This window comes from Hydractinia symbiolongicarpus, chromosome 14 (genome assembly GCF_029227915.1).
Source record: "Hydractinia symbiolongicarpus strain clone_291-10 chromosome 14, HSymV2.1, whole genome shotgun sequence".
In the NCBI taxonomy this organism is placed as follows: domain Eukaryota; kingdom Metazoa; phylum Cnidaria; class Hydrozoa; order Anthoathecata; family Hydractiniidae; genus Hydractinia; species Hydractinia symbiolongicarpus.
The window spans coordinates 14192792-14207143 of NC_079888.1; the positions used below are offsets into that span (position 1 = coordinate 14192792).

The 14352-nt window shown below is 34.8% G+C and overlaps 1 protein-coding gene across 1 annotated transcript; it reads right to left on the reverse strand.

Annotated features, from left to right (window-relative positions):
- Positions 1-6113: 6113 nt before the first annotated feature.
- Positions 6114-14058, reverse strand: LOC130624931 (uncharacterized). The gene is made up of 6 exons (XM_057439987.1): positions 13862-14058; positions 9682-9935; positions 9471-9609; positions 8505-8736; positions 7520-7547; positions 6114-7262 (listed from the first exon to the last, which is right to left on the reverse strand). The coding sequence occupies exons 1-6, from the start codon at positions 14043-14045 to the stop codon at positions 6855-6857; spliced, it is 1245 nt and encodes a 414-aa protein (XP_057295970.1). The 5' UTR covers positions 14046-14058; the 3' UTR covers positions 6114-6854.
- Positions 14059-14352: the final 294 nt, after the last annotated feature.

A 14352-nucleotide genomic window follows, 5' to 3' on the forward strand; every position in this document is an offset into this window, starting at 1 on the left:
AAGCGACTATCTTTTATAATAATACGGAGCTTCTGTCTGTGACTTTTGCAAAGTGGATTATATTCTTTACAATTTTCTTTAACAAATTCTATAAAACATCGCCTATAAAATTGTTCTGTAATGTACCAAACTTTAACGTTTAAATAGAATTGACGTCAAAGGAAAGTTAATTAAGATTAGTGAAGCCATTACAGTGCTCTTAAAACTTTGAGGCCAAATAACTTGGAAACGAGGTGGTGACGTCAATGATTTTTCACCGCGTGGGTAACCAGGGACCACCTGGGACCAGTTTGGGTAAGTTTCCCAAACCTAGGTCCCCAAATCCGTGTCGGAATAGACGGGTTAATGACGTCATCAGAAAACCTTCAAACTCTAATATCTCTGCAACCGTTCGTCAAAAGTACATGATCCTATACATTTTCTTGATCAGTGTTTCAAGATCTATACGAGGAAGGCAACAGGCTTATAAATTTCAAAAAAAAATGTTTTGTGTTTTCACGGGCCTTTGCTGACGTTAGCACAATTTTTAAATCCTTATATCTGCTTTTGCGTTCCTCGAAAACATATCATCCTATACATTATTTTAATCAGCGTTTAAACCTCTACACAATACAATAAAAGAATAAAATAAATCTCTCTAACTTTATTGGGATCTTCACTGCTGCCTTCAGCAAAACATCTAAAACAACCTATTTTTCCATTGCCCATCTGCCTAAGTGGATTTCTCCACGGGCCTTATCGACTAGTTCTATATAATAATACGGAGCTTCTGTCTGTGACTTTTGCGAAGTGGATAAAATTTCTTTGATAAAGTCTATAAAACATCGCCTATAAATTTGTTCTGTAAATTAGCAAACTTTGACGTTAAAGCAATATTGACGTCAAAGGAAAGTATATTAAGATTAGTGAAGGCAATGCATTGCACTTTTAAAATTAAGGCTTAATAACTTGGAAACGGGTGGAAATAACTGACGTCATCTCCTGCGTGGGTAACTAGGGACTACCTGGGACCAAGTTGGGTAAGTTTTCCAAACCTGGGTCACCAAATCCGTTTCGGAATGGACGGGTAAATGACGTCATAAAAAAACCTTTAAACCCTAATATCTCTGCATCCGTTTGTCTCAAGTACACGATCCTATACATTTTCTTGATCAGCGTACCTATTGCCTTCATCGTATAGATCTTGATCTATACGATGAAGGCAATAGGTACACAAATTTCTTGAAAATAAATTTTTGGGTTTGACAGGCCATTGCTGACGTCAACAAAATTTTTAACACCTTATATCTCCTTAGGCTTTTGTCGGATACATATGATCCTATACATTATTGTGATCAGCGTTTTAACCTTTACACGTTATAGGAAACGAATAAACTAAACTTGGCCAATTTTTTTTGTACCTGCACTGTTGACGTCAGCAAAAAATCTAAAACAACCTATTTTTCCATTGTCCTTCTGCCTAAGTGTATTTCTCCACGGGCTTTATCGACTAGTCTATATAATAATACGCTAAGTGTGTCTGTGTGTCTGTGACAGGCAAAGTGGATGTCTTCATTTTCCTTTATTGTTGCCGAAAAATGCAACTCTAATATGTCAAATTTTCTGACGTTACGGCGCGACGAAAATAACACTACTTTAACGTCAATATCCTATTAAATTAATGAATCCATCACAGTGCACCTAAAACTTTGAGGCCAAATAACTAGGAAACGAGGTGGTGACGTAAATGATTTTTCACTGCGTGGGTAACTAGGGACCACCTAGGACCAATTTGTGTTATTTTCCCAAACCTGGGTACCCGAATCCGTTTCGGAATGGACGGGTTGATGACGTCATCAAAAAATCTTCAAACCTTAATATTTCTGAAACTGTTTGTCAAAAGTACATAATCCTATACATTTTCTTGATCAGATTTTCAAGATCTCTACAATGAAGACATTAGATATATAAAATTCTGGAAAAAAATTTGATGTGTGATTGCGGGTCTTTGCTGACATCAACCAAATTTTCAAACCGTTATATTTCCTTATACGTTCGTCGAAAACCCATGATCCTATACATTTTTCTCATGAGGGTTTTAGCCTCTACACATTACAGGCAACCAATAAACTAAACTTCGCAAATTCTTTTTTGTATCTGCACTGCTGACGTCAGCAAAAAGTCTAAAATAATCAATTTTTTTTCATTGTCCTCCTGCCTAAGTGGATTTTTCCACGGGTTTTATCGACTAGTCTCTTTAATAATAGCCGTATTCCGTCTGTCTGTCTGTGTGTCCGCGAAAGCCGCGTCCCGTAACGGAAACACGAAATTTTGTAAATTACGCGCCGATACTAAATGCGATATATTTTTACCGACTTTGTTTTGACCGCTCGCGCGTGGAATACCATTCACAACGCCTGATTCTTTAAAAAAAACCCAAGATTTTCGCGACCAGAAAGAATCCAAGATCTTCGCGGAACGAAGGCCATTTTGATAATGGTCGTGTTTGTGGTCAGTGTGTGAGGTTTGTAGGCCTGTTTGACTTTTTTATCTTCTAAAAGCCCTATATATTTGTAATATTTGTTTTCTGTTTGTTTTCAATGTTAGGATAAATATATTGTCACGTTTTTTAGCCACGTACAGATCTTAAACGCACCAGTTTTAGGATGTTTGGCTAGGAACGAAGATTAGCTAGCTATAGCTACTAGCTAGCTAGAGCCTCACTTATTGCTATTCTGTTTGGTATAAGAGCTTTTTATCCTAGCCAACATTTATTTTTATGTTGAGGCTGTGGCTATTTAGCTAGCTCCTTAAAAAGTGAAAGTATAAAAATGCAGTTTGGCTACAACAATATTCTTAAGCAATATATAATTTTTATGCTAAATGCAGTTAGCTAGCTAGGTATAGCTACATATTTTATTATTTTTCTACAAACTTTTTCTGCAAATGAAATGGCTGAGCGATTGTTTTGGCTGGACGAGTAACGACAGGCTGTTCCCTGTGTTTTTATTTAAACCGAAGTTGCAATGAACATTTTTGGGAAAAGGTAATACGCCTTATGCGCCTGTTCAACTGTGTTTAACTGTACTAAGCGGTTAGCCCAGTGTTAAAAACAGACTGTTTTTTGTAAAAGGCTGTTACGCCTATGGGCATGTGCAACACCGTTTACCTGTATATACTAAGGTCAGCCCACCACTGTGACAATTAATTTTTAAACTTTCTTGGGAATCACGCCTGGACTAACCGCTCAGTCCTGTGTCTGCGAGAAAGTTTTTTTCAAAAGGGTATTATTCCTCTACGCTGTACAACACGGTTTAACTGTACTAAGCGCTCAGCCCAGTGTCACGATTAATTTTTTAACTTTTAAAAAGACTTATTCCACAAAATAAAATAATATTGACCGATTGTTTTTGCTATGACAGGGTAACAACGGTTTGTAAACTCTGTTTTCATATCAGCTATTGTTGCGGGAAAGTAATTTAAAAAAAATATGTTACAGTCGCACACTATAATGGTGTATGCACTTAACTTGATTTACGCCTGTGCAACACGGTTTAACTGTACTAAGCGTTCAGCTCAGTGTCACAATTAATTTTTTAACTTGTGCAAAAAGTTATTCCGCAAAATGAAATAAAATTGACGATTGTTTTTGCTATGATGGAGTAACAACACTTTGTAAACTCCGTTTTTGTATCAGTTATTGTTGCAGGAAAGTTATTTTTTGAAAAATATGTTACAGTCGCACACTATAATGGTGTATGCGCTTCAAATGATTAACAACATACTGTATACCTGCACTAAAGCGCTCCACCTGATCGTGTGGGACAGTTTACGGCTCTTATTAAGCGCTCCACAGAGTGTTCAATGCCGGATCACACCTTTACTTGTGGCTTAACCCGGCGTTTCGACGCCGGGTTTCCCGGCTAGTCTTTATAATAATAGCCGTATTCCGTCTGTCTGTTCGTGCGTCAAAAGCGACTTGTGTTAACTACGCACGAAATACAAAATACGCAGGGACGAGAAACCCGTCGGGCCCCCACCGGCACAGCGACAATTGCCGCTAAAATAAAGGTCCAACTAGGAGCGGAGTTTTATATAAATGACCAATCAGAAACTAAAGCTCTTTATATTTCTTAGCAACGATTTTTACGTTATCGGTCGGAAATTTGGCAAGCAGATTAAACTAACTCATTGCTGGAGAAAGAAAAGTTTCTTAACTGTTTGCTTTAATTTTTCTTTCTGATACTTCTATTTGTATTCTAACAAGATTGCAGTGTCTTTTACTTTCGGGTATTTTTTTGATTTGTTTACATGTTTATTCACCTATACTTTATAGTTAGCTAGCTAGATACTAGCTAAGCTACCTATTCAGCCACCTAAAGATTTGTATTAGTTTTATTTGCTTCTTACTGTCATGTTCTCCAGCCATATATTAATCTTAAACAAAACCAATTTTAAGATTCTGGCCACCAACGTAGATGTTAGCTAACATTTCTGATTTTTGTGTTAACTTTGCCAATCTGATTTTTACTTGGTTGTGAACTGGGGTTAGCTATCTCTAGCTAAAATGTAAAAGTAACCAAATACAGTTGGCTGCAACAGAATTTTTAAGTAATGTTTTTCATACTAAATGCAATTAAGTAGTTAGCTACCACTTTACTGTAATATAAAATTTAGCAAAAGTCAAAAGTTTATTAATGAGACACAGAGTACCTGTGCTATGTGCCTATCCCGTGTTGTTAAACAACGGTCTGTTTCCTGTGTTTTTATTTAAACTGAAGTATTTTGGAAAAGGCTATTAAGCTTATAGGCATGTGCGACACATTTTACCTGTACTAAGTGCTAAGCTCAGTGTTAACTATGGACTATTTTTTGGAAAAGGCTGTTACGCCGAGAGCATGTGCGATGTGGTTTACCTGTACTAAGGGGTCAGCCCACTGTGACAATTACTTTTTAAACTTTGTAGGGAATCACGTCTGTACGGGTGTGCAACACTGTTTACCTGGACTAACCGCTCAACCCCGTGTTGGTAATGGACTGTTTCTTGTGTTTTTATTTAAACAGAGTCTGCGAGAAAGTTTTTTCAAAAGGGTATTGTCCCTACACGCCTCTTCAACTCTGTTTAACTGTACTAAACGCTTAGCCCGATCTCAGGATTAATTTTTTAACGTTTACTAAAACTTATTCCGCAAAACAAAATAATATTGACTGATTGTTTTTGCTATGACGGAGAAACAACGATTTGTAAACTCTGTTTTTATTTCAGCTTTTGTTATGGGAAAGTTACTTTTTGAAAAATATGTGACAGTTGCAACACTATAATAGTGTATGCGCTTTACTTGATTTACGGCATACTGCATACCTGTACTAAAGCACCCACCTGACCGTGTGGCACAGTTTAAGACCCTTAAACTGTTCAACGCATGGTCACACCTTGACTTGTGGCTTACCCCGGCGTTTCGACGCCGGGTTTCTCGCCTTCTATATTATAATAACCGTATGCGTCTGTCCGTCACGCAAAATAGCTACCACTATTGCTTTGATATTTCCACGATTTTTAAAAACCAGGGGATTGTTTAATCGAAAATCAAAGTATTGATTAAAATTAAATCGAGAACTTAATTTTTTATTGATAATATAATACCCGTATGTGTCTGTCTGTCACGCAAAATGGTACCGTAAGTAGCGAAAAGCACGGAATGCGGTATAAAGAAAACGGGCGAACCCGTGGATTTTTCCACGGGCCACCGACTAGTCCATATTATAACGCCCGTATAAGTCTGTCTGTCTGTCACGCAAAATGGTAGCTTAGCTGCGCAATAGCGAGAAGCACGCAATGCGGTATAAAAAGGACGGGTGAACCCGTGGATTTTCCACGAGCTAACGACTAGTCTTTAATAATACCCGTATTTTGGCTGTCTCTGCGCGGACCCCCAGCTGAATTAGAAAGACGTGCTACGGAAACACGAATATCAAAGGAAATATATTTTTATCCACTTTGGTGCAACTGGTAAATTTAAAGGACGGGCGAACCCGTGGAATTTTCCACGGGCTAACGACTAGGTACTATATAATCTTGGTATTAAGGTACGGCCAATTTCTTGGAATAGGTAATGTGTAAAACAAAAACAAAGTTATTCTCTGTTACATGGTGATGTTCTGTGTACTGTGTATTACACGACTAGTATTCTGCTTATTACATCATCTGGTATTTTAAGTATTACGTAAGGATGTATTCTGTGTATTACACGACTAGTTTTCTGTGTGCGTCTGTGCCGAAACATATCATATCTACTTGCCGTTAAGTTTTCTGAAAGGTAATGGCTTAATGCAAACGAAAAACATGAAATAAAGGCAATTTGAGGTACTTTATCTATATAGTGTAAGAAAAGAAACATGACATGGTTAAAACGCCCATTGTATTTAGCTATCACCTTCTTTCAATTAATAGTGCAGACTTATAATCTTTCAAGGTTGACTTACATCAGATTCAATCATCACATTATCACACGCGATTATGAATAAAAGGTTAAAAATGGATGCTTCTCGCCCATTCTTGATTTTCGATAAAAGGTGTTGAAGCGTGAGATATTTATAAATTTGCAACACATATGAAAATATTTACCTAAAAATAGATATTACCTAAAAATAATTTTTAATGGGGTACTAAAATAATTAACTATGTACGCCAAACATCATATGTTATAAACTAAGCATGGAAAGATATATATCTAGTCATTCAGCTTAAAATCGCTACTCCAAATGTTCACTGTTAAAACAACTACTCACTTCTCAAGAAATATATAGTGATCGTGTAAATTTGTGATTTGACACAATTATTCCGAATCATACAGCTGGATTACTTAATTTGGCATTCAACTAAAACTGTAGGGATTCTCTGGATGTACCTTTCTGGACTTGTCTACAACAGCATATTCATCCAACACTACTGGCGGTGCAGCAGCAGCTGCTTCGTAGTACAAGGATGAATCATCATGGTGAAAATCATCCGCCATACATTTGATTATTGGTACAGAGTAATAATCTTGTTCGTTAGATTGACTTACTGCTTTATGTCCTGATTTTTCAACTGAGTCATAAGTAAATGATTCTTCCGCAGATCCATGCTTGACCTTATCAACCACAGCATATTCTGGTGTTTCATGTTTGAATTCTATAACTTTTTCATCAATTTGGGTTTTGTTACAGTTAGTTGGTGTCAGATGAGCATCACTCTCTGCATGATATGTTGGATTATTTTGCTGGTTACTAGTAATGATTTTCTGTGAAACAAAAGAATTGAAACATGATAAGGTTATTTTCTTACTTTTTATCAGAAACTTTTCAAAGGGATTTAATTTCTGCGAAAGTTTCTCAACCGAGGTTACAGTCATGTATGTCTGTGAAAAATTTAAAATAAAATTCAGAACTAGAAATGGCAGGCACCAATCACAAGACGTTGGGTGGGTGGTTATAAGTTTGTTTTAAAAAAAGAACAAAAGCCGGTGCATTCATGTATGGGTACACAAATTATTCGTACCTCATTTTTTGCTGGTCGTGGGTACTTTCTAAAGTAAAATTTTAAAGTATGTTAGTAGAAACACATTAGAAAGTCAACAGCTATGAGTAGGAACTTCCGAACATGGAAAGGCGAGTAGAAAGTAAGTATAAAAAAATGTGATTATTTTGCAACAATTCTATCAAAAATAACATATTCAGTAAAGCGTAGAGCATATTTAAAAGGGGTATATGAACATTTTTGTTCTGTTTTTTTACGATCTATTGGGTTTCGGAGGTTGTAAACTTACGATTTATGAAAGCGTTTTATCGAAGGAACTTATTTTACTTGCACACTCTGGCGCAACTAATATAAATTCGCATTTGTATACCAACAGACGTTGTTTAGTAGAAATTTTGTTAAATTATTAAAATTCTGTCTGTGTTTACCAACTCAACATTATCATGAAATACAAGTATCGTATTTTCAGTTCAACGCTTCTTTTAAATGGCCGGATATAAATTGTATTTTGATGTCATTATAGTTTATATATTCTTCCAAATTTGTAATCCCAACTATAGATACACCAACAATTATTATATGTTCAGTGGACGATAAAGGTAATCCACTATAACCTACGAAATTAAAATTATGCCCCTGTTAATATTCTAAGGTCCATCTATGCTAATTTTTTGAATCTGTTTACTGTACGACATAAAATATGCACATGATGGATGATAAACAACTTGTGATAAAAAGATCCCGCGCTTCGACAAAATTAATTTTAAGAAAAGCAACAAAACTTCGTTCAAATGTAAAAAACGGATAGAACATAAGGAAATTTCTCACTCAAATATTTTGAGTTAAGGTTTTTCTGACTAAGTTTGGTTAAAAAGAGAAAGCGTACAAACGTACAGAACCAATAAAAAAACTTATTTTAATAGATCAATTTACTCTGTATTTTGATTTCCCTTATCAACTGAAAGTGATTTTAAGCCACCAAACGAATACATATAAAAGTCCATACCTTCTTTTTCCTCTTCTACGTAAAACCAACAAGACGATTATAATAATTAAGAGGACACCTGCGACGCCACTAATAATTGCAATAATAAGATCGTTTGAATCTTTACTTTCAGTATCGTTTAGTTTTGAATTGATGAAGGTTGGTTCTGTCGATAATGTCGTTGATGTGGCTGCCGTGGTCAGATTATTTCTTAGTGTTACCGAAGCAGATGTTTTTGGTAATGCGGTTAGATCTGCGACGGAAAAGAGAAAATAAAAGATATGCTTTGTACACAACTGTTTTCTTTTTACCAGCCAGCGAAATAGGATAGTACCTTTAAAAATTTGAGACTGTGGCAACCCTGACACGCAGACAGAAAAGACATGCTACATCACGCTCTCATGTATGTCGTAATTTCCTATTGCTGGTAAATAAATCCCAAAGTTAGGATTGAAATTTTCCAATTTTAAGATTCAAGTTTAGAACGTTTATTGAAATATGAAGCAGAAAATAATTACACAACATATAAAAGTGCGCTATTTTAAAATGCAGCATGCAGGGTCGTAAACAAAACAATAACTTTAGGGTGACAGGGAGATTAATTAATTCCTACCAAATTTAAAGGTTAAATGTGTATTAGATCAACTTACAAACTCTGTCTCATCACAATTTAACAAGTGTTGGTAAATTATGATTTTCTTAGGAAGTATGGCCACGGACTTACATAAACCAATCAGAAAAAGACAACTTCTCACTGCGGGCTGAACCTGTTATTCTTTTTCGCAAAACGCAACGGGATTTTGTAAAAACGAGTACCAGAAAACAAAAGACTGGTATTACTTTTACGTGTACATGAATTTACTTGAGGTAGAAGTATTTTCTACACTATGCAAGGAGATTTAAAAAAAACATCTTGAAAATCTTTTTCTTTTTGCTTTCGGGAAAATTAGGACTTAATTTTCTTTTAAAAAATGTTTGCTTACTTACACGAAGCATTTCCTTCATATTTAATCATCACACATCTTGTCGCAGAGTAGTTTAAGATATTCTTCCCTGTATCATCCAAGCAATTTATAAAAAGCTTGATTAACATTCCATCCCAGTGTTTTTTGAAACCTATTTCAACCTAGAACACACAATAGTAATTTTAAAATCACATAAGTACAATTAACTGTTGTCAAGAATATGACATACTTACAAATTGTTTCGCATAATTAAATTGATAAGTCAAGGTTTTTTTCACTTTTTCGCCCATGTACGAATCCCAAACTGATGATGTTGTTACGTTTACGCTTTGAACATCTATTCTTCCAGCTGTGTGATTACTACAATTTGTTCCGTTTGGATAGGACGTCTTCTGCGGTAATGTCACTCTCAAACTTCTTTTAAATGCATTTCTCGGAACAAATCCAATAAACTGATCAGGCCATAAATAAAACATCCATTCACAGCCTAAAATAAAATGAATCTATGTGAGTGTTTCTTCCCATTACTAATTAATAACATAAAACTTATTAAAAAAACATAGTTATCACTTAAAACTAACGCTTGAGTCAAAACTATGCACACGTGGGAAAGACTATAAGACCAGGGCAGATTTTACTGTGGTCGTCCTGACATCTTAAACAAGTAATCCAATGATGATATGTGATGATAATTTGAGTTCACCTATCCCATTCGCGATATGATAAAAGTTGTAAAACGTGATCATGCTTTAATACTCCAATTGTTTGGAGTGTTAACGCGTATATACTACAAGAGATTAACTTTCCAAAGTCGTATAAAAGATGTCTCTTTAAAGACATCTCAATAGCGTTATTAACAGAAGATGTAAAAAAGACATATAAAGTGGTCTTACGTTTTGTGCCGGCTGAGAAGAGGGCCTTTGCGACTTTAGGTTTTTTTTAATGTTGTGAATCGACATTTCTCATTTTTTCATGTGAAAAGAAGTAATTAATAAACTCTTTGTAAGATTTTCTTTCATAATTTTAAAAAATCTAAAAAGTCTTTTATTTTGTTCGTTCTAATACTCCTAACACTTTTTGTCCATCCCTATACTGCGATTACAGAAAATATATCCGATTTATGAGTCAAGATAATAAAAAATAGAAATTTATACGGATTGCGGTTAAACTAGAATTTTCAAATTGATTAAAGCTTTTTCCGAATTGGTTTAAATCCGTAACAATTGCTCGAATCCGTATAAATTGTTGAACGTAAACTGACGATAAAGCATAACACGAAGGTGATATCGTTTTTGTGTATGAGTGCAAAAAGGTGAAAACGAATAACCTTTCCGTTTTCACAATATTTATTTTCGTTTGAATCGGGATACTTTCTTTGAATCCTGAATACGTCACATCGTTCAAGAAGTCTGAGAGCTCCACAACTCGCGTGTAAAAGACTTGTTTACTGCTTGTATCGTTCGTTGATAAGATGTCTTGTAATGATAACGAAGATTACAACTTAGAAAGCTCAGAATCGGATAATTCTTTTAATAAAAAGGATTATACGAAGCTATAGCTTTTTCGCACGATTTCGCACCTCTTGTGTCTCACAAAGAAGAAATTAACAACGGTGTAAAATGTAACGAGGTTTCTATCAATGACACAGAACTATGCACTGGCAATACAAATTAACGCGAATGTGAAAATTGTAAATCGATGGAAACACAAACTGAAAGTGTGTGCTGGTATGGAATCAAACGAAACTTCTGATGATATTTTTTCAAGGTAGGAGAAGAGATATACAGCAACGGTTTTTGAATGATGTACAATTTTCTTTGTCAACGTCTTTCTTTTTTAATAAGTATTTCATCACTTTTCTTGTTAGCTACATTCTTTTCATCAAGAAAGTTCATCTTTTGCTTCAGTAAAATAATCCTTTATCACTTCTTTCTGACTTCAAAAGTGAATTTAACGAAAATCATGAAGAATACTAAGCCACTTTTATCGTAAAACTTTTTATTTTTGTTGCATGAAGTGCAGCACTGCCATCAATGATTAATAACTGCTTTCTTTCAAAGTGTTAGTTCAATACATTCTTTGCGCTTCGCAGCAGCAGTTAAACTTTTTTCCAAGTTCCTTTCAAGTGACAAACATCGAACTAGTGGCTTATTTCGGGATGTTTTTTCTTTAGAATGCGTGGAATTATACATGGTGATATGTTGTTAATGTTGAAACTGTCAGTTTGTGGTTACGCAATTATTTAGTAGCGTTACTAAGACCAGTTCTCCATTAGACTAGTGATTCGGTGCTCCTCACAAAGTATGTACCATACTTTGCTCTTTAACCAGGACAGTCACTTCACCCATCAACTATCGAATTACCTTCTTTTGCGGCACACCCAGAATAGATGTTGTTTTAATGTTTGTTATACAAAGTGTTTCTTTTTGGAAAAAGAACGGACTTTTGAATATCATAGAAGGTGGACTCAGAAAAAAACTAAAGTTTCAACATGTTCATCATTTGGACAATTCGGGCGTATGTATTTCCGGAACATAATATAGCTGCAGAAAGTAATAGGTTCCTGCAGCTCTTTCGTTTACGATAGGCTGAGAGTGCCAGCTGGAAACTTTATTTTGAAAAATTATATTAAAAATGATAAGAGTTCCACGTTTCACCACACGAGTAGTGCACGTTGTTGTAAACACGTAAAAAAAACGTGAAATAATGGTAATAGACAATAAAATCAAAATACGTCTGTCCAGTTATGTTGTCGAGATGAATTTTTAGTGGCGGTAAGGATGAAGAATTGTTGGAAGGATTTTTATCGGCACTGACGATATCATGATCACTTTACATATTTTAAAGATCTTTTGTTGATTGTATCTCAACACGATAAATGGCCTCTACGGGATCACATTATGTTCTAAAGGATCTCGTAAAAATATTTGTTCCAACGGATTTCTCCACTCCCCAGGGTCAAGATCAACACCATCCTCAAGAATCAAAGGCTCACTGAAAAGGAGGAGGTCACTGAAAAAAAGATGATAAGTATAACACAATGCATCGCACAACCGGTAACTTGTCAATGGCATAACTGATATAAAACGCATATAATATGATATAAGACTTATCTTCTTGATGTAGTTACTTTGACTTTTCGGGCTTACTGAAAAATAAAAATTGTTGGAACAGCATCGTTGGTCAGCTGTTTTCCTTTTTTGATACCACTAAGTTCAGCTTAGAAAGTAACCTAAGTTAAAGAGCGCCGGTTGTATGACGTTACATTTACCACCTGAAAAAATCCGGAAGGTTGTTCCATCTAAAACGCTTCTCTTTAAAAAGAAAAGAAAACGAAACAAAACTGACGAGCGCTGCGAAAGATACGTAGCTAGCTGGACAATTTTTTTATTTGAGTATTTTATTTTATTGGAAATTACTGGGTGTTTGTATTGGAAATTGATACCACTTTACTTTGAGATGAAAATGTACAAAACTTTATTTGACTGTGTGGTGTTGATATGTACAAACAAAAAGAATGAGAGGACGGGAATTAAAAAGTCTTTTCTACGAATTGGCAATATTATATAAAACATTTTACCAGGCGATCTCTTTTAAAGAACTGTCTGTATATTGCGACGAACAAATATAAAACATTTGATTGCTTGGTAGATCACCTGCACGACGTATTTTGTTGGGTCATTTTTGTCTGAGTTCTTTCTTGTTCAAAGACTGAAATCTGTGAAAACTAACATCTTTACACTTCTCTGATCGATTGATACATCCAGCGCAAAACAACTAACCATGTGTCAAATCGATTTGAAGGTAAAATATATACGAAAAGTATATAAATTTAAAATATAAGCCTTAACAATAACCTTTTCTGAGCGCGCTCAAAGGTTTTGGACGATGTGGCGTCGTTATTTATATTCGATCTAGTCTAAAATGAAATTGAGCTTGTCCGTTTTTTCATAAAAGAAAAAATTAATGTTGCAGAGGTAAGTACAATAATTATGAATGAGGAAAACAAATAAAGTAAATTGTTTTCTTTTTATTTCTTATGCTATTCTTAGTAGGTAAAAAGAAAAAAAAGTAAAAAAGAAAATCAACTTTTCCTATTCAGAATGAAATCCACAAAAACAAATCTACGTAGTAAGGTACAACTTTTGCTAGAATTTTGTATAAAAAGCCTGGTTTCAGAACATATTTACTTTTATCTGGTCTATTCCCCACCATTATTAATTTAGGGTATTTAACGTAAATTTCTTGTTCATCAGAAAAAACGAAGTAAAATGTAAAATAAAACAGAGAATACTCCATTTCAATCTCCAAAACTTCTATTCGTTATTGTAGGTCTGTGTTCTTTATAATCTGGCTTCAGGTTTGTGTTTATTACAGTTGATTACAAGAGTAAAAATAAATATCAACATTTACCTGCTTGATGCATATATTTAACACATTTTATAGTTTGCATCGCGCTTTCTTTCATAACGTAAGTTCCATTTTCACACGTACTCCCATTAGTAAGCTTATCTCCAGTCTTTTGTCGTTCAATTTGAAGTGAGTTTGCGAGTGGTAGGCAAAAAAGAATCAGTTTGATAACACACATAAATTTCATCACTAAATTATGAAACCTAAATAAAAATATTTTGGCAAATGGCTTATCTTGTTACAAATACCAATTACAGTCTAACTGGTTTTTAGGAAATTTTCTCAACCGTTTCAGAAAATTTTAAAAAGGTATGGAACAAGAAACACGCACGTATTAACCACAAGTTTCTTCGTCGTTGCCCGTTCAGCGCACTTAATACAGATAATCAATCAATGTGAAGTTTATAACTATAAAACATTAAACCCTAAAAAAACTACTTATTCGATGTGAAGCATCTAAAATTATTGGACAGTAGTCGAATTTAAATGTTTTC